Source organism: Chlorocebus sabaeus, chromosome 16, assembly GCF_047675955.1.
Source record: "Chlorocebus sabaeus isolate Y175 chromosome 16, mChlSab1.0.hap1, whole genome shotgun sequence".
Classification (NCBI taxonomy): Eukaryota; Metazoa; Chordata; class Mammalia; order Primates; family Cercopithecidae; genus Chlorocebus; species Chlorocebus sabaeus.
Genome location: NC_132919.1, coordinates 71,505,733 through 71,530,436, shown reverse-complemented (window position 1 = coordinate 71,530,436; position 24,704 = coordinate 71,505,733). Strand labels below are relative to the sequence as shown.

The 24,704-nt window shown below is 52.6% G+C and overlaps 2 protein-coding genes across 2 annotated transcripts in view; both read left to right on the top strand.

Annotated features, from left to right (window-relative positions):
• Positions 1 to 1,860, top strand: part of CASC3 (CASC3 exon junction complex subunit) — a 33,960-nt gene extending 32,100 nt beyond the window's left edge. Inside the window, exon 14 of the mRNA XM_008012802.3 lies at positions 137 to 1,860. The gene's annotated coding sequence lies outside the window, so the exon portion shown is untranslated. The remainder of the gene's footprint in view (positions 1 to 136) is intronic.
• A 4,916-nt stretch (positions 1,861 to 6,776) lies between these two features.
• On the top strand, positions 6,777 to 24,348 carry RAPGEFL1 (Rap guanine nucleotide exchange factor like 1). Its single transcript, XM_073005337.1, has 15 exons — positions 6,777 to 7,656; positions 10,838 to 10,913; positions 13,421 to 13,562; positions 13,794 to 13,891; positions 17,595 to 17,707; positions 17,927 to 18,094; positions 19,146 to 19,243; positions 19,352 to 19,474; positions 20,032 to 20,210; positions 20,297 to 20,387; positions 20,927 to 20,977; positions 21,323 to 21,410; positions 21,643 to 21,707; positions 22,080 to 22,134; positions 22,381 to 24,348. Exons 1-15 carry the CDS (start codon positions 7,137 to 7,139, stop codon positions 22,503 to 22,505), a joined length of 1,992 nt encoding a protein of 663 aa, XP_072861438.1. The 5' UTR covers positions 6,777 to 7,136; the 3' UTR covers positions 22,506 to 24,348.
• The last annotated feature ends 356 nt before the right edge of the window (positions 24,349 to 24,704 follow it).

The window sequence follows — 24,704 nt, the reverse complement described above, 5'->3', positions numbered from 1 at the left end:
AGTTTTGTTGCTTTTGTTTTAAGGACATTACTTAATACACATTATTTAGAAATGTGGCTTTTTGAAAACAGCTTGTAAATGCCCAGAAGGCCCACTAACACTTTGGTGGTTCTTCCCTTTTTCTAACCCCTGTCAGAACGGCAGAGGTGAGAACTCAGGAGAGAAGAGAAATACAGCTGGCTATCTACTACCAGAAGGGCTTCAAAGATATAGGTTATGGCTTCTACCAGCAAACAGCTGAAAGAGGAGGACCCCTGCCTTCCTCTAAGGACAGGCTCTGGAGAGAGGGAGAAACAAGTGGACCTCGTCCCATCTTCACTCTTCACTTGAGTTGGCTGTGTTCGGGGGAGCAGAGCCAGACAGCCCCAAGCTTCTGAGTCTAGATCCAGAAGCCCATGTCTTCTGCTGTTCTTCACTTCTGGGAAATTGAAGTGTCTTCTGTTCTCAAGGAAGCTCCTTCCTGTTTGTTTTGTTTTCTAAGATGTTCATTTTTAAAGCCTGGCTTCTTATCCTTAATATTATTTTAGTTTTTTCTCTTTGTCTCTGTTTCTTGCTCTCCCTGCCTTTAAATGAAACAAGTCCATTCTTCTGGTTTGCTAGCCCCTCTGGATTCCCTTTTGACTCTTCCCTGCGTCCCAGATAATGGAGAATGTATCAGCCAGCCTTCCTCACCAAGGCTAAAAAGACCTGGCCTTTCACTTTTAGTTGGCGTTTGTTATCCTCTTGTATACTTGTATTCCCTTAACTCTAACCCTGTGGAAGCATGGCTGTCTGCACAGAGGGTCCTATTGTGCAGAAAAGCTCAGAATAGGTGGGTAGGAGTCCTTCTCTTTGACTTAGGTTTTTAGGAGTCTGAGCATCCATCAGTACCTGTACTATGGTGGACTTCTGTTCTCTGCTGAGGGCAAATACCCTACTGTGGGGAGAGATGGCAAATCAGATGCTTTTGTGAGAAAGGGATGGTGGAGTGAGAGTCTTTGCCCTTAGGGGTGTGTATTCACATAGTCCTCAGGGCGCAGTCTTTTGAGGTAAGTGGAATTAGAGGGCCTTGCTTCTCTTCTTTCCATTCTTCTTGCTACACTCCCTTTCCAGTTGCTGTGGACCAATGCATCTCTTTAAAGGCAAATATCATCCAGCAAGCAGTCTGCCCCATCCTTTGCAATTGCTGTTCTCCACGTCTTTCCTGCTACAAGTGTTTTAGATGTTACTACCTTATTTTCCCCGAATTCTACTTTTGTCCTTGCAAACAGAAGATACTACACCTGGGCTTAAGGCCTAAGGAAGCCAGTCACCTTCTGGGCAAGGGCTCCTATCTTTCCTCCCTATCCATGGCACTAAACCACTTCTCTGCTGCCTCTGCGGAAGAGATTCCTATTACTGCAGTACTTCTGTCCGCCAGGGGTAACTTGGCCACTGTCCCTGTCCTTCTACAGAACCTGAGGGCGAAGATGGTGGCTGTGTCTCTCCCCGGTAATGTCACTGTCTGTTTTTATTCCTTCCCTCTAGCAGCTGGCCTAACCACTCGAGTCACAGGTGTGGCATGGAGAGAGGGGAGGGGCACTTAATCTGTAACCCCCAAGGAGGAAATAACTAAGAGATTCTTCCAGGGGTAGCTGGTGGTTGTGCCTTTTGTAGGCTGTTCCCTTTGCCTTAAACCTGAAGATGTCTCCTCAAGCCTGTGGGCAGCATGCCCAGATTCCCAGACCTTAAGACACTGTGAGAGTTGTCTCTGTTGGTCCACTGTGTTTAGTTGCAAGGATTTTTCCATGTGTGGTGGTGTTTTTTGTTACTGTTTTAAAGGGTGCCCATTTGTGATCAGCATTGTGACTTGGAGATAATAAAATTTAGACTATAAACTTGGCTCTCTTGCCAATGTTTTGCATGAGTCTTGATTTGGGAGGGAGGGAAGAAGACTCCCTAATTCCCCAACAGGGTCACGGTCACAACTCAGGTCAGCCCAGACTTGTGAAACAGAAGCCCAGAGAGATGAGGAGCCCCTTTGAGGCCATAAATGTGTCGCACTCCCCATCAGTTATCTTTTTAAACCACATATATTACCAGGATATCATGCCATCCCTTAGATTGGAAGTGTCAGGGACAGAGAAGTAGAGAGATGCTGCTTATTCACATGAGCATCTAGTATTCTTTATGGCTTCCTTTGTGTTTGGCAAGTAAGTTTCCCAAGGTAATATGCCATCAGATGTCAATATAACTATACCAAGTCCTGGGCTGGGGGAAGTACAGGTAGCTAGCTTTCTTGAAAAGTAAAGATGCCGACACTAAAGTATAAAGGACCAGTCTTAGCGAGACGATCAGGTGAGGTAAGGGGAAGGGAATTTTTTTTTTTTTTTTTTTTTTTTTTTTTGTATTTTTAGTAGAAATGGGGTTTTACCATGTTGGCCAGGCTGGTGTTGAACTCCTGACCTCAGGTGATGCACCTGCCTTGGCCTCCCAAGGCCAAGTTTGAGTCTGTGTTCTTAATGTCCTTGCCAGTGACTCTCCACCGTACCAGATCCAGTGTCACTTTCTTTTTTTTTTTTTTTTCCTGAGACAGTCTTGCTCTGTCACCCAGGCTGGAATACAGTGGCACGATCACAGGTAGCTGCAGCCTGGAGCTCCTAGGTTTGAGCAATCCTCCTGCCACAGCTTCCCAAACAGCTGTGACTACAGGCCCACACCACCACGCCCAGCTAATTTTTTTTGTTTGTTTTTAGTAGAGTCGAGGTCTCCCTGTGTTACCCAGGCTGGTCTGGAACGCCTAGGTTCAAGTGATCCTCCTGCCTTAGCCTCCTAGAGTGCTGGGATTACATGTGCAAACCACCACACCCAGCCCCAATGTTCCTTTCTTAATAACAAATGTTTTGCAACACTAATCCCAAAGTGAAATTAACAGATAATATGACCTGCCTGGACACATGGTTTCAAAAAACAAATCAACTGTGGGTCATGTTTCAGTTTACCTAGTCCACTTGGCCTTTGATGCTTAGAGGGCAGTTCCTACCTTTGAAGTGACTTTTTCCTCTGGGTGGGATGGAAGTTTACTACAGAGGCTATCCCTGGTATGGGAGAGCAATTTTCATATGGAGCTGGCAGCATTTGTTGGGTTTCACAAATCCATACACTGGAGGCATGGATGTCATACTGCATCTTTTTTTTTTTTTTTGGTCTTGCTCTATTGCCCAGACTGGAGTGCAATGGCACAGTCATGGCTCACTGCAGCTTTGACCACCTGGGCTCAAGCAATCCATCCACCTCAGCCTCTCAAGTAGCTGGAACCACAAGCATGCACCACCACACCTAGCTAATTTTTTTATTTTTATTTTTGTAGAGACAGGGTCATTGAATTCCTGGGCTCAAGTGATCCTCCTGTCTGGGCTTCCCAAAGTGCTGGGATTACAGGCTTGAGCTGCTGTGCCCAACTATTGTACATCTTATAAAGACAGATGGGACTTCCCCATCCCTTGGTGCTGGTGCCACAGCCAGAGTACTGTGACTTTCCTGACCCACATCCCTAATTCCTTTTTTTTTTTTTTTTAATACTGAGTCTTGCTCTGTCACCCAGGCTGGAGTGCAGTGTCACGATCTTGGCTCACTGCAGCCTCCGCCTCCCGGGTTCAAGTGATTATTTTGTCTCAGCCTCCCAAGTAGCTGGGATTACAGGCGCCCGCCACCACGCCTGGCTACTTTTTTTCTGTATTTTTAGTAGAGATGGGATTTCACCATGTTGGCCAGGTTGGTCTCAAATTCCTGGCCTCAGGTGATTGGCTCAGCTCAGCCTCCCAAAGTGCTGGGATTATAGGCGTGACCCACCGCTCTGGGCCCCTAACTCCTCTTTAAATCATGTCAGTTTGCTTCTCTTCCCCACAGTGTGATGAGTGACTGTAGGCCTGATCTCCCGGGGTCATGCAAAAAATGCCAACCAGCCTTGGGGTGGGTTACTGGCAGGAGGTTTGAGTGTTGGATGCTTCCCCTTTACCCTTGCCTCTTGCTTCCCCAGTCCTTCGGTTAGACCCTAGTGCTCTCTCTGTTGCCCTGGTAACCAGCTCTGCAAGAAGAAACTCCCTCAGCAAAGCCCCCAGGTTCTCTCTGTCCTCCCATCCTGCCTCTGGGTGGTCAGAAAGAAGAGGGTGTGTAAGCAGCAGACAGATAGCCTTAGGTGGCCCTGCCCAGTCCCCTTGTAGAAGCCCATGGGCTGGGCCCTCAAGGCTTTTTCGCCCCTATCTCAGTTATTATTCATACCACCCTGCCTTCCTCTTTATTTCTTCCATAAGCGACTGCAAATGCCCTGCCAACCCTCTTCCCCTTCAGGGTCAGCACATAGGCCTGCAAACTTGTGGGCAACTCGGAGCACCAAAGACTTGGAATTCCAAAGTCAACTCCCAGTATCTGCAGTCCACTTGGGTTGAACTATCCCTCTAGGGCAGTGATTTTCAATCCTGGCCATTTGTGTCATGTGAGGAGCTTTTTAAATACCATAAGCCTTGGCCCTGGTTCAGAAATCTGATTTAATTGGTCTGAGATACGGCCTAGGCATCAGTGCCTTTTTTTTTTTTTTTTTTTGGAGACAGTCTTGCTCTTATTGCCAAAGCTGGAGTGCAGTGGCACGATCTCCGCTCATTGCAGCCTCTGCCTCCTGGGTTCAAGTGATTCTCCTGCCTCAGCCTCCTGAGTAGCTGGGATTACAGGCACCCGCCACCATGCCCAGCAAATTTTTGTAGTTTTAGTACAGACAGGGTTTCACTATGTTGGCCAGACTGGTCTCAAACTCCTGACCTCATGATGCACCTTCTCAGCCTCCCAAAGTGCTGGGATTATAGGTGGGAGCCGCTGCGCCTGGCTAGTATTTTTTTTTAAATATGGAGTCTCTCACCCAGACTAGAGTGCAGTAGCATGATAACAGCTCACTGCAACCTTCACCTCCCAGGTTCAAGCGATCCTTCTGCCTCAGCCTCTAGAGTAGCTGGGATTAAAGGTGTGTGCCACCATGCCCGGCTAATTTCTTTTTGTATTTTTAGTAGAGATGGGGTTTCACCATGTTGGTCAGGCTGGTCTTGAACTCATGACCTCAAGTGATCTGCCCACCTTAGTTTCCCAAAGTGTTGAGATTACAGGCGTGAGCCACCACGCCCAGTCGGCATCCATATTTCTGAGAAGCTTCCCTGTGATTCCAGTGTGTAGTCAGGGTGAAAACCACCGCCACTCCAGGAGGACCATGACTTGATGCTGGCTCTTCTCACTGATTCAAAATGTTGAACTTAGTCTCTGCCTGATATCCTTGAGCATTTGGGGGAGTGCTGGGGTCCTGTGTCCCAAGCTTCTAGCTTCCAGAAGTCTTTCAGTCCCTTTTCTTTTCAACCCCCCACACCCTTCACACTCCCCAATTCACCCTTCCTAACCAACAATTCCCAAATCCTGCCCAGAGAGAAGGTTACCAAGGCAACCGGCTTAATCTGGTAACTGTGGCATGTGCTGGGAGAGAAGCCCTTCCCTCTTCCTATTCAGTTCATAAAATGCTACCTGGGGAGCTCCAACCCATTCCAGCCACTTTCCCCTTTCAAGCCCGGGGATATTGGGGTGTCCAATAAGGGGAGCACAGGAAGCTGATACTCAGACCTCTGATACAGCTTGTTAGTCAAAATTGTGCACTGTCGTCTTTTTACTGTTTCCAAATCCACAAACAGATGGGTGTGCAAAGCTTTATTTCTGTGAACACATGCTCTAGCACACATGGGAACAGATATGCACATACATTGATACGTATGTCGTACACACCCTGTTCAGTTTTACTACCACTCCCAGCCATTAGCATTCCTGTCCCTGCCTGGTTGGTGCTTGGTAAACAGGGGTGGGGCATTGTCTAGAGAGCCTCAACCCACCTGGAACCTGCTGCCACTCTCCGCGCCTAGTAAGTCTAACCTGGATGTTCTCACACTTAACATGGCTTTACGCTGCCCTCCCCCCCTTCTGGGGCAGCATATCCTTAAGGACAGAATGCTCCTGGCGTGGGCATCAGGAGTAAGGATTACTTGGAGTGCTAATTTGGCACCACTTTTCCCACTCCATGGCTATGTACACTTGGGCTCTGTGCTTAATGATAGTTGGCAGTTCTGGGGCTTGTCACCTATCTCCATGGCCCTGCTTCCTTCTGCTACCAGCTGGGCCCAGGTGCCCTTGTACTCCTGGTCTCCTCCCCACTGCCTATTATCCCCTCCTCACCCCAGCTAGACCTGCCACAACCTGCTGCTCCCTGCCTGGCTCCTACCTGCCTGCCAGTACCTGCCCACAGACCAGGCCCACACCACCTATGGTGCCCTACCAGAGAGGACAGATGGGCACCGCCTCCAGTGGCAATGCTAATTCACCCAAGAGGCCTTCCCAGCCCTTCTCACAGAAGGAAGATAAAGTCCACATATTCCTGTGAGTATGGGAAAGGTGCACACTCATGGGTTCAGCAATCTATAGGCCTGACTTGGGTACACAGGTAGTTGAGTCAAGGTGTCCAGGTCACAGACCTGTCCTGACTTTGAAATGATGCTGAGACCCGGTTATCCCTTGAGCCAAGAATCCTTCCCCATTGGTAAATCTCTGCCTTACCTTTGCCCTTAATTTCTTCTGCTCAGAACCCAAGTCCCTTACTGTTTCCCTCGTGGTCAACCCCAGCGCGCGAGTTCAAGCCTCGTGCGGCGCGGGGGCGGGCCCAGGAAGGGCAGGGGCGGGGACTGGGCGGGGACTGGAGGAGGGGGCGCGGTCTCAGCTCTGCCACCTTCCCCCTCCTCACGGCCAGGAGCGCAGCCGCCGCCGCGTCCTCTCAGCCTTGCGCTCCGCCCGCTGCCTCTGCCGCCGCAGCGCAGAGCCGGGGGCACCGGCCCCACAGCCTGCCCACTCTTCGGGCCGCGTGCCGGCTGCAGCCGGCATGGGGGGTTGCTGAGAGCGGGCACTCCTTCCTTCTGGCACCTCCCCCGGCTACTGGCCACTGGACTCTGGCCAGCGAGGCTCGGCACCTCTGGCCCCTAGTCCGGCTCCTGGCACGGCCCTCTGCTCCTCCAGCTCTGAGCATCGTGTCCCCGCCCGCCCCCCCGCCCGCGCCTGGGACACCTGGGTCCCCCGGCGGCCCCTAGGAGAGGGGCGGGGGGGGCATGAAGCCGCTGGAGAAATTTCTGAAGAAGCAGACGTCGCAGCTGGCGGGCCGAACGGTGGCGGGAGGTCCCGGCGGGGGTCCGGGGAGCTACGGTGGGCCTGGAGGGGGTGGGGGACCCGGCGGGGGCGGCTGTCCAGCCGGGGGACCGCGGTCGTTGCAGCGGCGTCAGAGCGTGTCTCGCCTGCTGCTCCCCGCTTTCCTCCGGGAGCCCCCCGCCGAGCTGGGGCTGGAGCCGCCCCCTGAGGAGGAAGGGGGAGAGCCAGCGGGGGTCGCTGAGGAGCCAGGCAGCGGGGGGCCCTGCTGGCTGCAGCTGGAGGAGGTGCCAGGGCCCGGGCCACTCGGGGGAGGGGGGCCCCTGCGCTCCCCTTCCTCCTACTCATCTGACGAGCTGTCCCCGGGCGAGCCCTTGACTTCGCCGCCCTGGGCCCCCCTGGGCGCCCCCGAGCGGCCAGAGCATCTTCTGAACCGGGTTCTGGAGCGGCTTGCTGGAGGGGCCACCAGGGACAGCGGCGCCTCAGGTAAGGAGCCGGTGGGCTCGAACACCCGGAGCAGGGGCTGGTCCCGGCTCCTCTTCCTTGCCCTTGGAGCGTGGGGGTAGCGCCGTGCTGGGGCCTGGTTATGGGGTTGAGTGGTCCGCGAAAGCCGGCTAGGGGCCTAGCGGAGGCACAGACCCTCCCGCAAAAGAGGAGGGCAGTACCCACCTTCCTCCCTACAGCAGCCTCACCCCCATCTGGAGAAGCACCTGAGCCTCTTGCCTCTTACTCTCCTTCAGTCACCCTTCCTTTCCCCTGGGCATTGTAGCCACTGACTCCCATGGGTCCCTGATGTTGAATACCTCCTCCTGTGGCTCCAAATTAGGGCCTGACACATTAAGATGGAAGCTGCCCAGCGCAGCCATGCCACCCCCAAGAGGTGCTTGAGCCCTGAAAACCCTGGGGTCCCTGACTGTTCAGAGGCCTGCACAGCGCAGGCTGGCCCACCCCAGGAGGAAGTGCCAGACAGGCACAGGCCCCAAGCTGCCTTTTAGGCATCAGCAAAGGGATGCGTTGTCCTTAGCAGTTTGGTGGGGGGATAGTGTTCTTCTTGGGGTAGACTCAGAAGGTGTCTGGAAGGGGAGAGGTGGCTGGGTCGGCATCAGGGCCCTGGAGCATCCAGGGTGTCCAAGCGCCTCCAGCTTCCACTCTTCCCTTTTGGTGGCAGGCCTCAGCACACGGCTTTTTTTTTTTTTTTTTTGAGACATAGTCTCACTCTCACCCAGGCTGGAGTGCTGGAGTGCAGTGGTGCGATCTCAGCTCACTGCAACATCCACCGCCCAGGTTCAAGCGATTCTCCTGCCTCAGTCTCCCGAGTAGCTGGAACTACAGGCGCGTGCCACCACGTCTGGCTAATTTTTGTATTTTTAGTAGAGACAGCGTTTCACTGTGTTAGCCAGGATGGTCTCGATCTCCTAACCTCGTGATCTGCCTGCCTCAGCCTCCCAAAGTGCTGGGATTACAGGCATGAGCCACCAGCCTGGCTAATTTTTGTAGTTTTAGTAGAGATGGGGTTTCACCAACTTGGCCAAGCTGGTCTTGAACTCCTGACCTCGTGATTCACCCCCACCCCCCTACCACCTCGGCCTCCCAAAATGCTGGGATTACAGGCATGAGCCACTGGACCTGGCACACGGCCTCTTTAAAACATAATCACCACACCCTGAGAAGCTTATTCCCTAAATGATGATACTATTTCACCATTCCCTTTCAGCACCCCTACTAAGGGGCCTTTGAGGAAACCAAGGCCCCAAATGGCTGGTTAGTGGCTGAGGTAGAAGACCTAGGGGTCTCTAGGTCTAGCTCTAGGCATTGCACTAAGCCCAGGAGGGTCTGAGGTTTGGGAACCCTGGCTGAGACCCTAATGCTGAGGGCTTTCACACTTGCTCTCAGCCCTCGGCAAGGAACCCCAACCTAGATGTGTGGAAGGGGGCTCCACTCTCCTAGATCCTTCTCAAGACCTGGGTCCTCTCCTTTGGCACAGACTGTAGTTGCCCTGGGGAGCTGACACCTTTTGGATTTAATTAGAAAAATATCAGACACACACAGCTCTCCTAACCATAACTTCCCGCCTACACCACACACGCTGTGTCTCTATGACACATTCCCTAGGGAGGCTGTACATTGGCCCAGAGCCTGCCTTGGAAAAGGCAGATGCCCAGCTGTGGCCCCCATATCAGCATCTCCTCCACTCTGCCCCATCTTACTCTTCCTTTGCTCCAGCTTAGGAATCCTGTGAGATAAAGTCTATGAAGGATGTCAGGCCTCTTGTTTCCTCACCCCCATCCCTGAAGCTGGGGGTCAGAGCTGGGGGCTCTCTGACTCATTGTAAGAACACAGCAGGGTAGCTGGGCAGGGAGGAAAAGGGAGAAACTGTCTTTCCCCATTTACAGGGGCCTGGTGCCACATGCTATGCTCATTTCTCTTGGGGTAAGACTCCTGAAATGTCACCCATGTTATCTGGCAGCCTTGATTCCCAGAGTAACTAGTTTGGGAAATTCCAAACCAGTCTCAGGCTGAATGAGAATCAGCTTAACCTGCCACTCTGATGTTCTCCAATAAAACCAATGTTCTCAAGTCATCCTGGTCTCCTCCCAGGGTGTGTGGGAGGAGAGAATTTACAGAAGTTACTCTTAACCTACCAAAGCCTCTCCAACGTCCAAGCAGCCCCCTCTGACCACTAGGTTTTACCCTAACACTCTGCTTGTCTCGGGTTCAGGGTTCTTATTCCAGCTCCAGGCAAGTCCCTCCCAGCTCTGGGCCTCAGTTTCACATTTGCGAAATGAAATCGTTGCTAGAACTGACCACAGGGGATAGTGAACCAAAGGCGGTCAGAAGCCTTGGTTTTGTCCTGGGACCGTGCCTGGGGACCTGGCCCTAACCTGTCCTGGTGAGGACACCTGGCTCCCTCCCTGCACCTTGCCTGTCTGTGTGTGCCAGGCGGCCCTGCCCCACCCCAGGGCTGGCTGCAAGTCAGGGCGACCTTGTACCCGGCTGACTGGCTGAGCCAGGCCCAGACGGGGGTGTGGAGGGGAAAGGGGTGGTGAGAGGAACCGCTCCCCTTCACCATTCCATCATTAACCCTTCTGTCTCTGGGCACCTAAAGGACACAGGATTTCTATTTAAAGGTTCTGGGATCAAAGCAATGGCAGTCTCTTCCAGTCAGGCTGGTTCTCACCTGCCTAGTTAGAACTCAAAGCTGTTACGTAGGGAATGGGGAGGAGAAGAGGGATACGCGTGCGTGCACACACACACACACACACACACACACACACTCCCCACTGATGCTAACCTCTGTGTTTGGAAATACTCTTTGTCTAGAGAATCTTCTGTGGGCTACTTCTTTTTTCAGGCAGAACTCAAGCTTGGTGTGTTATCTGACCAACTTCCCACATACTCTGAAGAGAAGTGCACATGGCCATCAAAGGCACGCCCCCCCCTTCCCTTCAGCTGCCTTGGCAGCTGCCAAACCCACCCCCGCAGCGGCTGCCCAGAACCTTTACACATGTGTGTGTGCGTGTGTGCAGAGCATGACGGGGCAGGTGGCTGGGGCTCCAGCCTGGCTAAAGAGAACTTGCCCTCAGGGGCAAGAGAAGGAGGCACTGCATTTCCAGTTTCATTCTGGAAATGCCCTCCTGACATCCGTGGTGCCCACTGATCTTTACAGATATCCTGCTGGATGACATTGTCCTTACCCATTCTCTCTTCCTCCCGACGGAGAAATTTCTGCAGGAGCTACACCAGTAATATCCTTTTGTGGAGTTTGTAAAAGGAGAGGTCAGAAGGGAGCCACTCCCTCCATCCCACATGCAATCTCAGAGCCTAAACTCTCCCCTAGGAAACATACCTGGGGCTGGGTGTGGTGGCTCACGCCTGTAATCCCAGCACTTTGGAAGGCCAAGGTGGGTGGATCACCTGAGGTCAGGAGATCGAGACCAGCCGGGCCAACATGGTGAAACCCCATCTCTATTAAAAATACAAAAAATTAGCCAGGCATGGTGCCACACACCTGTAACCCCAGCTACTTGGGAGGCTGAGGCAGGAGAATCACTCAAACCCAGGAGGCGGAGGTTGCAGTGAGCCGAGATCACGTGACTGCACTCCAGACTGGGCAACAGAGTGAGACTCCATCTCAAAAAAAAAGAAAGAAAAGAAAAGAAAACATACCTGGGTTTCAGTCCCAGCTTTTCTACTCATCAGCTGTGTGACTTGGACAGATTACCTAACCTTGTGGGGACTCAGTTACCTCTTCTGTAAAATGGAGGTAAATAGCACCTGCCCTGCCTATTTATGAGCTGCTATGAAGATCACTCTGATAGCAGATGTGGGAGTGCTTTGGAGGCTGCAGAGCCCTGTACAAATGAAAGGTGTTATTTATTTATTTATTTATTTATTTATTTATTTATTTATTTATTTTGAGATGGAGTCTTGCTCTGTCATCCAAGCTGGAGTACAGTGGTGTGATCTCGGCTCACTGCAACCTCTGCCCCTGGGTTCAAGTGATTCTCCTGTCTCAGCCTCCCCTGTAGCTGAGGACTACAGGCGCACACCACCACACCTGGCTACTTTTTGTATTTTTTGGTGGAGACGGAGTTTCACCATGTTGCCCAGGATGGTCTCGAACTCCTGACCTTAAGTGGTTTGTCTGCCTTGGCCTCTCAGAGTGCTGGGTTTACAGGCGTGAGCCACTGCACCCAGCCAAGGTGTTGTTATTCTACTAAGGGCGCCTCTATCCCCACTGAATTATTGCTCTAAAACATCTGGTTGCCCAGTGAGTTATGCTGGGGTCTGATGTGAACATCAGGCCACGGTTGTGCTTCAGTAGGGTCTGCTAGAGAGGAGCCGCTGGATGGGCTATTCATAGGGTCTCATGTAAGCATGGGCCTCTCACAGAGTTATTTTAAGACCTAATTGTAAATGTCAGACCATTGAGTACAGTGTTACAGGCTCTTGGCCAGGTGCGGTGGCTCATGCTTTTGGATCCCAGCACTTTGAGAGGCTGAGGCGGGTAGATCACTTGAGGGCAGGAGTTTGAGATCAGCCTGGCCAACAAGGTGAAACTCCATCTCTACTAAAATACAAAGAACTAGCCGGGCTTGGTGGTGGGCACCTAGTAGTCTCAGCAACTCGGGAGCCTGAGGCAGGAGAAATCGCTTGAACCCAGGAGGCAGAGGTTGCAGTGAGCTGAGATCGTGCCATTGTACTCCAGCCTGGGCAACAGAACGAGACTCCCTCTTAAACAAACAAATAAAGTAACAAGCTGTCTTAGAAACACCAGGCCTTCCAGTGAGGTATAGTCAGGTTTGTGGTAAACACCACTGGCCTTTATTAGGTACACTGTGAGCTCCAGGCCCTGGGCTGGCCAGAGGTTGGAAGGGTCTGGGCAGGTTATCCTCAAGTGAAAAATCTAACCTGTCTAACCTGCAGGAGCTGGATGTGGTCAAGTGGTCATCACTATCTACCCTAAGCAAAAGCCTAGGCTGGGGCATTAGGAGGTCTTGGCTCCAGGACCCCTGAAACTCCTTTCTTTCTGGCCCCAAATCTAGAGAATATTTGGGGGCAATTTAGCCTCCCACCTTTCTTTCTTTCTTTTGAGATGGAGTTTTGTTCTTATTGCCCAGGCTGGAATGCAATAGCGTGACCTTGGCTCACTGCAACCTCCGCCTTCTGGGTTCAAGAGATTCTCCTGCCTCAGCCTTCCAAGTAGCTGGGATTACAGGTGCCTGCCACCATGCCCGGCTAATTTTTGTATTTTTAGTAGAGACAAGGTTTCACCATGTTGATCAGGATGGTCTCAAACTCCTGACCTTAAGTGATCCACCTGCCTCAGCCTTGCAAAGTGCTGGGATTGCAGGTGTGAGCCACCGCGCCTGGGCTTTTTTCCTTTTTTTTTTTTTTTTTTTTGACACAGAGTCTCCCTCTGTCACCCAGGCTGGAGTGCAATGGCCCTATCTCGACTCACTGCAACCTCTGCCTCCCGGGTTCAAGCGATTCTTGTGCCTCAGCCTCTGGAGTAGCTGGGATTACAGGCACCCACCACCATGCCAGGCAAATTTTTGTATTTTTAGTAGAGTCATGGTTTCACCATGTTGGCCAGACCAGTCTCGAACTCCTGACCTCAGGTGATCTGCCTGCCTCGGCCTCCCAAACTGCTGGGATTATAGGCGTGAGCCACTGCACCCAGCCTAGCCTCCCATCTTGCTTCTCAGTTCCTCAGGTCTGTTTGCCTAGGGATTTTTCTTAACTTAAGGGTCAGCTTTGTTCGGGCAGGAGGCATGGAGGGCCCTGAGGGGCTGGGCCGGAAGCAGGCCTGTCTAGCCATGCTTCTCCATTTCTTGGACACCTACCAGGGGCTGCTTCAAGAGGAAGAGGGGGCCGGCCACATCATCAAGGTGGGCCTGGGGGAAGAGAAGGTGGGTAAACAGGCTATTAGCTCTGGAAGGGGGCCCCTGTGAAGGAGCCGTACTGCTTATGCTGGGTTCCTGGAAGGAAGAGATGTCAGGGGGCTTTAGCTTATATGGCTCTGCTGTGCTCAAAGGCATGGAGACCTTGCCCGGCCCCTGCAGAGAGTAGCCCTTGGGATGAGACCCCTTCCTTCACCTTCTTTGTCCTCCTCTCTCCAGGATCTATACCTGCTAATTATGAAGGACGAGTCCCTTTACCAGGGCCTCCGAGAGGACACTCTGAGGCTGCACCAGCTGGTGGAGACGGTGGAACTAAAGTGAGGGGGAGTGGGGCAGGGGTGGGAACAGGAAAGAGGTTCCCTGCGTTCCTCTACTACAGGGGCTGCCTCTGGCCTATTGGCTCCAATATGGATTTGCTTGTTTGTTTGTTTTGAGACAGAGTCTCACTCTGTTGCCCAGACTGAAGAGCAGTGGCACAATCTAGGCTCACTGCAACCTCTACCTCCTGGGTTCCAGTGATTCTCATGCCTCAGCCTCCTGAGTAGCTGGGATTACAGGGGTGCACCCTGCCTGGCTAATTTTTGTACTTTTTGTAGAATGAGTTTCATCATGTTGGCCAGGCTGGTCTCGAACTCTTGGCCTCAAGTGATCTGCCCGCCTCAGCCTCCCAAAGTGCTGGGATTACCGGTATGAGCCACTGTGCCCCGCTTCCAGTATGGTTTTATTTCAGCTCTTTTCTCTCACAGGAGGGTGGCACAAAGCACTGTCTCCAGTCACTTTTTTGTCCATTCTCCCATTCATTTGTCTGATAATCTAGTGGTGTAATGGTAAATATTTAACAATCAGTGCTGCAGGAGAAAGAACCCTGATTTGTAGCTTTTGCTGATTCCTACAGTGTAAACTCTGTCACCATGGCTGATTTCAAGCTACCAACGTGACAGCACTGAAGGAGGAGCTGGGAAGAGACGTGCAGCACAGGCCATTATGTAGTATCTCCACCATATAGTAGATGCAGTAAAAGGTAGTGAAACGGCTGGGCAAGGTGGCTCACGCCTCCCAGCACTTTGGGAGGCCAAGGCGGGTGGATCACTTAAGGTTCAAGACCAGCCTGGCTAACATGGTGAAACCCTGTCTTCACTACAAAAAAAAAAAAAAAAAAAAAATAGGGCCGGGCGCCGAGGCGGGCAGAACACGAGGTCAGGAGTTTCAGAGCAGCCCGGCCAATATGGTGAAACCCCGTCTCTACTGAAAATACAAAAATTAGCCAGGCATGGTAGCACGCGCCTGTAGTCCCAGCTACTCGGGAGGCTGAGGCAGAAGAATTGCTTGAACCCAGGAGGCGGAGGTTGCAGTGAGCTGAGATCACCTTACTGCACTCAAGCCTGGGTGACAGAGCAAGACTCCATCTCTAAAAAAAAAAAAAAAAAAAATGCCAGGTACGGTGGCTCACGCCTGTAATCCCAGCACTTTGGGAGGCCGAGGTGGGCGAATCATGAGGTCAGGAGTTTGAGACCAGCCTGACCAACATGGTGAAACCCCGTCTCTACTAAAAATAGAAAAATTCGCCGGGCACTGTGGCATGTGCCTGTAGTCCCAGCTACTCAGGAGGCTGAGGCAGGAGAATGTCTTGAACCCGGGAGGCAGAGGTTGCAGTGAGCTGAGATTGCGTCACTGCACTCCAACCTGGGTGACAGAGTGGACTCCGTCTCAAGAAAAAAAAAAAAAAAAGGGTGGGCTGGGTGTGGTGGTTCACCCCTGTAATCCCAGCACTTTGGGAGGCCGAGGTGAGCAGATTACGAAGTCAAGAGATCAAGACCATTCTGGCCAACATGGTGAAACCCCGTCTCTACTAAAAATACAAAAATTAGCTGGGTATGGTGGCATGCGCCTGTAGTCCCAGCTACTTGGGAGGCTGAGGCAGGAGAATCGCTTGAACCCAGGAGTGAGCCGAGATTGTGGCACTGCACGCCAGCCTGATGACAGAGCGAGACTCCATCTCAAAAAAAAAAAAAAAAAGTGAAACAGGAAGGAAACTACTTTTTTTATAATAACTTATTTGATTACAAATTTTATGTATGATTTATTAATTTGTATTATTATTTTTCAATAGAGACAGGGTTTCATTATGTTGTCCAGGCTGGGCTCCAGCAATCCTCCCACCTCGGCCTTCCAAAGTGTTGGGATTCTAAGTGTGAGCCACTATACCTGGCCTGACTATAAGTTTAAAACATATATATTTATATATGGAGATATATTTATTTATTTATATTTTAATGGCTCCTTAAAAAACAGTTGGCAAAATTCCCCAGAACTTAACAATATGTTCTTGTGAGCCAGTGTGAACCAGCTTCAGGACACCACTGCATCCATCCATCCATCCATCCATCCATCCATCCATCCATCCATCAATCCATTCTGCCCTTTTAGTTTCTCTCTTCTCTGTCCCCAGCACAATTAGGGAGGCCTCAGCTTGTGGTCTAGCATCCTTCTCTCCCTTCTCTGTGCTTGACACTAGAGAGATCTTTCATGCTCCTGTTCCAAAGGCATCCCTGCTCCCCATGCTTCCAAGAGAAAGTGAAACATCCCAGCATTGGATACCCTTCCCTTTCTGCCTTCTGCTGTTCCTTCCCATCTCATCTGCATCCCATCCATCCATAACACCTCAACTCCTGCACTCTCCAACTTCCCACGGTCCGTTATATTGTCCATTCCAGAATGCCAGAATGCCCTCCTCCCACCCCCTTCTCTTTCTTTTTTTTTTTTTTTCCTGAGATGGAGTCTTACTCTGTCGGCCAGCCTGGAGTGCAGTGGCGCAATCTCGGCTCACTGCAAGCTCCGCCTCCTGGGTTCACACCATTCTTCTGCCTCAACCACCTGAGTAGCTGGGACTACGGCGCCGGCCCCCATGCCCGGCTAATTTTTTGTATTTTTTTTTTTAGTAGAGATGGGGTTTCACCGTGTTAGCCAGGATGGTCTAGATCTCCTGACCTCATGATCCACCCGCCTTGGCCTCCCAAAGTGCTGGGATTACAGGTGTGAGCCTCTGCACCCAGACATTTTTTTTTTCTTTTTTTGAGATGGAGTCTTGCTCTGTCACCAGGCTGGAGTGCAATGGTGTGATCTCGGCTCACTGCAACCTCCGCCTCCCGAGTTCAAGCGATTCTTCTGCCTCAGCCTCCCAAGTAGCTGGGATTACAGGTGCACACCACCAAGCCCTGGCTAATTTATATATTTTTAGTAGAGACAGGGTTTCACCATGTTGGCCAGGCTGGTCTTGAACTCCTGGCCTCAAGTGATCTGCCCACCTCGGCCTCCCAATCCCTCCCAAAGTGCTGGGATTATAGGCGTGAGCCACTGCACCTGGCCTCCACCTCCTTCTCTTCCTGCTCTCCTCCAAGGCCCAGGTCAAATGCTATCTTCTTGATGAAAACTTCCTAGATCTTCCTTTTAGGAATAGCTTTCTCCTTCCCCCACACCAGCAGAACTCTCCTGGTACCTTTGTTACATCATCAACGCCTCCTGCCTGGCTTTAGAAGTAGCTGGATGCCTGTCTATCTCCTTCCCAGACTGTGAAGTTATTTTCAGCAAAATTCAGCAAATGGCTGATGACCTGCTACCTACCATGTGCCAAGCAGTGTGCTAGGCCCTGGAGGATGAAAAAATATTCAGTAGGAACCAAATCCCAGTCCTCAAAAGCTCTCAATCTCATAGAAGAGATAAGAGGTGAACATAAACATTATCCCAATGTTCTATAGTAGTTGAGACAAGAAAGTGACCTTCCTGGTGGGTGGGGTGGACCAGAGAAGAATTCATGGAAAAGGTGGCATTTGATTAGGGTTACTTGGACAATTATCCCATCCTGCTCATTGTCCTCTCTTCTGACCCCCTTAACCACCTTCTGAAACTGTTGCTGGTACATCCTTGACCCAATTCTGATATTCTTGCTTGATGTTGCCTGCTTGGTGTTGGTTGTCCATATGCCTGGCAGGGCGTGCTGATGCCCAGCTGTGTCCATGCCAGGATTCCAGAGGAGAGTCAGCCACCCAGCAAGCAAGTGAAGCCACTCTTCCGCCACTTCCGCCGGATAGACTCCTGTCTGCAGACCCGCGTGGCCTTCCGGGGCTCTGATGAGAGTGAGTGTGGGCATTAGGAGGGGCGGGGTGTCCTGAGTGGTTCAGGGGGACATGTCTCTGGGTCTTGGGCACCCTCAGTGGTATCTCCCTGGGTGGTAGAACCAGCCCCTTTCACAGGACCTTCTTCAGAGGTGGGGAACACCCTGGAGGAAACTGTACCAGCTGCTGCCACTCTGCACTCTGCCCTCTGTTGAAAGCCATTTTCCTGTTTCCGTCCAGTCTTCTGCCGCGTATACATGCCTGACCACTCTTATGTGACCATACGCAGCCGCCTTTCAGCATCTGTGCAGGACATTCTGGGCTCGGTGACGGAGAAACTTCAATATTCAGAGGAGCCCGCGGGGCGTGAGGATTCTCTCATCCTGGTAGCTGTGGCCTCCTCAGGAGGTGAGGGTCAGGAAGAACTGGGCTGATGCTCCGAGAGGAGAAACTCACAAGCTCAGTGCCCTGTGGGAGGGGAAGAGACTGAATTCTAGGCCTTTGCTACTCAAAGTATGGTCCTGGGACAAGCCTCATGTGCATTGCCTGGGAGCTTGTTAGGATGCAACATCTTGCTAGGTGCAGTGGTGCAAACCTGCAGTCCCAGCTACTCAGGAGGATTGCTTGAGCCCAGGAATCCAAGGTAGTACATTATGATTGCACCTGTGAATAGGCACTGTGCTCCATCCTGGGCAACATAACAAGACTCTGTCTCTAAAAGAGATGCAGCATATGAGACCCCACCCCAGACCTGCTGGTCTTATTCAAATCAGCATTTGAACAAGACCCCTAGGAGACTCCTATGCCTACTAAAGTTTGGGAGGCACTAGCTGGGCATGGTAGCGTGCAGCTGTAATCCCAGCTACTTGGGAGGCTGAGGCAGGAGAATTACTTGAACCGCAGAGGCGGAGGTTGCATTGAGCCGAGATCGTGACACTGTGCTCCAGTCTGGGCAACAAGAGCAAAACCCTGTCTCAAAAAAAGAAAAAAAAAAAGTTGGGGATGCCCTGGTCTAGGACTCAGGTTCTGACCTGGATGCTGCCCCTCACTCACCTATGGATTGTGTTCTGGTCCTTTAACCTCCCGGTGTATGTAAGGATGCCACATTTCTCAGGCTAAAGACACAGGATGAGTGGGAAGGCAGAAAGCCAGCAATGTCGCTGAAGCTTTGTTTTCCTCTACGGTAAAAAAAATTTCAGCCTTCCCAGTGTCACAAGGACAACAGAGTAAGAGAAAAGCTGTGAAAGAAAGGGAGTAGAAAAAGTTATAAATGTAAAAGAAATCATCATTTGACCAATTCCAGATAAATATGGCATAAACTGGTGATAGTATGAGTTCCAATAGTCTACAATGTGTCGGTGTGGGGTGAGGAGTTTTTGGATAGGACAGAGCCAAGTGTGGGGTGTGTGTGAGGGTCCAGGCAGCAGGGGCTGAGGATGAGCAGCTCTTTCTCCTGCAGAGAAGGTCCTTCTCCAGCCCACTGAGGACTGTGTTTTCACCACACTGGGCATCAATAGCCACCTGTTTGCCTGTACTCGGGACAGCTATGAGGCTCTGGTAAGAACTTCCCAAGGCCTTGGCTGGAATGGAGGGCTGAGGCGGGCTGTGAGCAATCCCTCACCCTGCCACCAGGAACCCAGTTCCTATACCCCTGCCTGCCACCAGGTGCCCCTCCCCGAGGAGATCCAGGTCTCCCCTGGAGACACGGAGATCCACCGAGTGGAGCCTGAGGACGTTGCCAACCACCTAACTGCTTTCCACTGGGAGCTGTTCCGATGTGTGCACGAGGTGGGGACCGAGGCTGGCGCTGTGCTGGGGGGCTGGAGGGAGAAATGTGCCATTGGGAGACGGTGTTCGCAGCACAACGTCCTGGTTCAAGGCTCACTTGCAGCAAGCCCTTGGGCAACGCATGGCCGTAACCTCTCTTTGTTCCCCCATCTGAAAAAAAATCGCAAAGAGAGAGACCTCAGAGCAGAGTGGCTCAGGGCCCAAGTGCTGCTTACACAGAACCTGACCCAGGATTTGTGTTTTTAAAATATTCACTATTAAAGAAATAAAATAAGGCAGAGACAATAATGCCTAGCAGATGGTTGTCTTGAGGATGTCAGCCGTGAGCGCTTGCCTGGCACCTAGTAAGTGCTCAGTAGCTGGTGAAATATTATTAATGCTGGTTGTTTTCTTTTTCTGCATCTTTGCCGCCTCCTGTCCCTTCTATTTTTCTATTTTCCACCCCTTCCGCCCCCGCCCTCCTGCCTTTCGCTCCTCATCGCCTTGCACTGCCATCTTCCCACCCACTCCCCTCACTGCCGGGCGCCCTGGCCGCCTCTCCGCTGCCGTGGGTGCAGCTGGAGTTCGTGGACTACGTGTTCCACGGGGAGCGTGGCCGCCGGGAGACGGCCAACCTGGAGCTGCTGCTGCAGCGCTGCAGCGAGGTCACGCACTGGGTGGCCACCGAAGTGCTGCTCTGCGAGGCCCCGGGCAAGCGCGCGCAGCTGCTCAAGAAGTTCATCAAGATCGCGGCCCTGTGAGTGCGGCCGTCGGCGGGAGGGGGAGCCCAGGCCCAAGGCCCGCGCCGCCGCCCGCCCCTGACCCCGCCTCCCACCCCCGCAGCTGCAAGCAGAACCAGGATCTGCTGTCTTTCTACGCCTTGGTCATGGGGCTGGACAACGCTGCTGTCAGTCGCCTTCGACTCACCTGGGAGGTGATGAGACCCCTCCCGTTCCTACCTGGGGATCTGGGCATCCCGGGCTCCCCGAATTGCATCCTCTCGGGACGGCCGCTGGCCTGGTGGGAGTCTTTGTGCCAGTTGGAGAGAGGCGCCCTCTTCTGGCATATGCAACCCCAGGGCGCACAGCTTGGCTAATGGACCCTGTCTTTGTGCAAATGAGTGAAAAGCCAGGATCCCGCCTGAGTCGCAGCAGGCAGCCCTTGGCCAGGTCAGGTCGCCGACTTGGCTGTGGGAGTTGGGCTGATTTTCAGCCATAGTCAGTGGGGCCATCTTCGTACAAAGCACCTGCGTAAGAGAGACCTGCCCTTCCCCAGAATAATGAATTCCTCTGGGCTGTTTCAAGCTTCTAGACTTAGCCAAGGCCTGACTTATTTCCCCACCCACCAGCTTCCCAGCCCCCTACAAGCCATGCAGGCCCTTTTGCGCTCCAACAGGGAGAATGAATCCGAGGCTCCCGTGTAACCCAAGGAGCTCCACTCTGATATCCCTTCTCCTCCCTTCAAACTCTGCAGAAGCTGCCAGGGAAATTCAAGAACTTGTTCCGCAAATTTGAGAACCTGACGGTGAGTGGGTTTGGCTCTTTCTTCTGCTCTTGGACTTAGAGCCCAGAAACCCTCTGTTCCCATAAACCCCCTTCCTCAAGCTTTCCTTTCAAGGTGCTTAGGGCGTGTGTGCGACCCCCACCCTCCTTACCATGCTGGAGGGGGAGGGCGGAAGGATTGCGCCCCTGTGTTTCTTGAAGTAAAGGGGGAGTAGTCAGTCCCCTCCCCACCACACCAGTAGAAAGTCCCCAGTACCCCTATCTGATGAGGAATGTATACAGGGCAGGGGGTGAGGGAGGAAGCTGGGGACATCTTTGGGACGCATTGGCCAGTCTATCCCTTGATCTCTCGCCTGTGGAATACTAGGACCCCTGCAGGAACCACAAAAGCTACCGAGAAGTGATCTCCAAAATGAAGCCCCCTGTGATTCCCTTCGTGCCTCTGATCCTCAAAGGTGAGAGAGTAACTCCCAAGCTGTGCTGCTTCCACCCATGCTTCCCTTCTCCTATATCCCGCTTCAGACTTCCAGCCCCCTCTCGACTCAGCCCTGAGTATCCGCCTGGAGAAGAGCCCCCCACTCCAGACAGAGTGGGTTCTGGGGAAGAGTGGGGTCCTCAGGTGCAGGGGCCCCTTTGGACCTCCTCTCTTATCCTTTCCTCACATTGGATTCTCTCCACATCCCCTAGATCTGACTTTTCTGCACGAAGGGAGTAAGACCCTTGTAGATGGTTTGGTGAACATTGAGAAGCTGGTGAGTGAGTGGCACTGCAAACCTCTAGTCCCACAAGTGAGGGGCTTGCATCCTCTCCCTCTCTCATCACCTCCCAAAAATAGCAGCCTTCCTCCAAGTGCCCAGCTTGCCTAACAGACTCTTGACTGTCTCCCTGGTGGCATCACTGTGGCAACCCACCCACGGGTGGCAGAGCTGACAGGCAGCTTGGGGGCAACTCCACCTCCCCCTCACCTGGCACTCTGTTACACCCACTCCTTTGGTCCTTCAGAGACCCTCCAGAATTGGAGACTGGAGGGAGTAAAGCAGGGTTGGAGAATGGCGGAGGGGGAGCGTAAGAGGGGGAGCCTCTTTCTGTGCCCCTTTCAGGGCTCATTCCTTGTCATCTCCCAGCATTCAGTGGCCGAAAAAGTGAGAACAATCCGCAAATACCGGAGCCGGCCCCTTTGTGAGTACCCAGGGTACTGAAAGCAGTACAGGTAGAGCTTTGACTGAATGGGAGGGTTCAGGGCAGAACTCCCTGTCCAAATGTGTATTTCCATACACTTGCTGGTTCCCCATTCTCTCCTTGCCTCTGCAGAGGCCTTCTTGCCCAACATCTGTCTCAGTCCACAGCCTGATCCTCTGCCCGGTGTGTATGTAGAGGAAAGAGGGAGGCTGGGAACCTGACTGCTTCTCCCTCTTTACCCACTAGGCTTGGACATGGAGGCATCCCCCCATCACCTGCAGACCAAGGCCTACGTGCGCCAGTTTCAGGTCATCGACAACCAGAACCTCCTCTTTGAGCTCTCCTATAAGCTGGAGGCGAATAGTCAGTGAGAGTGGAGGCTCCAGTCAGACCCCCCAGATCCTTGGGCACCTGGCACTCAAGCACTTTGCACGATGTCTCAACCAACATCTGACATCTTTCCCGTGGAGCAACTTACTGCTCCACGGGAAAGAGTTGGATGGATTTACCCCTGGACCCATAAGTCTGTTCATCCTGCTGAAGTCCTCTCCCCATTGCTCCTTCAAGCCAAAACTACACTTGGCTGGTTCCTGTCCCCTCTGAGAAAGGGGGCAGAAAGCTCCTTCCTCTATCCCTCCCATCAAGATCTGTTCTGGGGATGGAGCTTCCAACTTCCTCTTCCCAGCAGGAGAGAATGCCGCCCACCCTTGTGTCTTGCAGAGTGGGATTGTGGGAGGGATTGGCAGCCTTCTCCACCACCTGTCCAGCTTCTTCCTGGTCAGGGCTGGGACCCCAAGGAATATTATGTTGCTGTGTGTGTGTGTGTGTGTGTGTGTGTGTGTGTGTATGTCTCCTTTTAGGGAGCAGGAGTGCATCTGGTAATTGAGGGCGGATGTTGGGTGTACTGGGGAGGGGTCCTTCTGTTTGGTGCTACCCTTGTCTACTCTGCCCCTGGATGGTACGGGGTGCTTTCTCCACCCCCACACTCCCTGCTCAGCTCCTCATGCTGCCCTGCATGCCCAGGCTGGTGAGCCAAGCTGCTTTTCAGGGCAGGGAGTGGCAGCAGGTAGGAGGGGTTACCCATCAGCCCTTGCAAGTCCCCCACTCAGGCCTCTGGAAGGTCCGGGAATGGACTCTGATGAGAGGGTAAAAGATGCTCAGGGAAACACAGGCCTCAGCTGCCTAGAGGACCCTCCCCCTGCCTTGCAGTGGGCTGGGGTAGAGCAGTATCAGGAGCTAGGGGTGTCTGCTGCCCACATTCCTGCGTTTTGGGGTATCTAACTGCTAAGGAGGGAGTTGGCATCCCCCTTCTGACTCATGTGTCTGACACCAACAACATGGTCTCTGTCCCTCTCCCTGTCTTGACTCCTCCTTTGTCCTCCCCATAGAGCTGGGGTGGGGTGGATCCCTATACCTGGGGCAGGCAGCCCCAAAGTGGGGGAGGGGCATGGCGGAGACTGTAAAGGCGCCACCGGACTCTGGCAAGGCCTTTATTACCTCTGCTCCCCTCCCTCCCATCACCAGCCTCAAGGCCTGACGGGTGCAGGGGCTCCTGGCAGCTACTGGGTGAGGTTTCCTGGCACAGCCTCACCCTTCTTTCTGGCACCACCTCTTTCCCTTTTGAAGAGGCAGCAATAGCAGTAGCAAAAGCAGCTGCTGTTCCTGCTATGAGGGTGTATATATTTTTTACCCAAAGTTCTGGAATTGTACATTTATTTTTTAAAACTCAAAGAGGGAAAGAGCCTTGTATCATATGTGAACATTGTATCATAGGTAATGTTGTACAGACCCTTTTATACAGTGATCTGTCTTGTTCCTGCGGCAAAAATCCTCTATGAACATAGGCAGGCGCTGTGCCCCATGCCCTCTTGCCCTGACAGTGTCCCATGGGCCCCCTCCTGTTCCCTGCCCCCTCCCTGCTACTGCTGATGCACTCTCCTCTCCCTGAAGCCCCCAGCTTCCCAGCCTTCCTCCTGACCCCTTCCAGCAGCCTTGGAACTCCAGCTGCCACCACCCTCTGGGTCGAATACTGGGACACACTGGCCCAGTCTTTGCTGCTGCTCACCCCTAACCTTGATGCCTGCCCAGGGACCCCCCCAACCCCCTCCCCTTGCCCTGCAGCTTTAACAGAGTGCACCATGTGTATTGTATAGGCGCGGTTGTCATTGCAGAAACTGCTGGATGGAAAAGAAGCCGATAAAGTCTATGAATCAACCTGTCTGCTGTTCTCCATTCTGTTTTCTTTGAGGCTGCGGAAGGGCTGAGGGAGGGGAGAGGGGATGACCCCCCAGTGCTGCCAGGAGCAGGGCTGTTTTGGAGAGACTTTGAAAATGTGGGTGGCTGGGTACAGTGGCTCATGCTTGCTTGTAATCCCAGCACTTTGGGAGGCCGAGGCGGGCAGATCACCTGAGGTCAGAAGTTCGAGACCAGCCTGGCCAACATGGTGAAACGCTGTCTCTACTAAAAATACAAAAATTAGCCAGGCGTGGTGGTGCGCTCCTGTAATCCCAGCTACTCGGGAGGCTGAGGCAGGAGACTAGCTTGAACTCAGGAGGCGGAGGTTGCAAGGC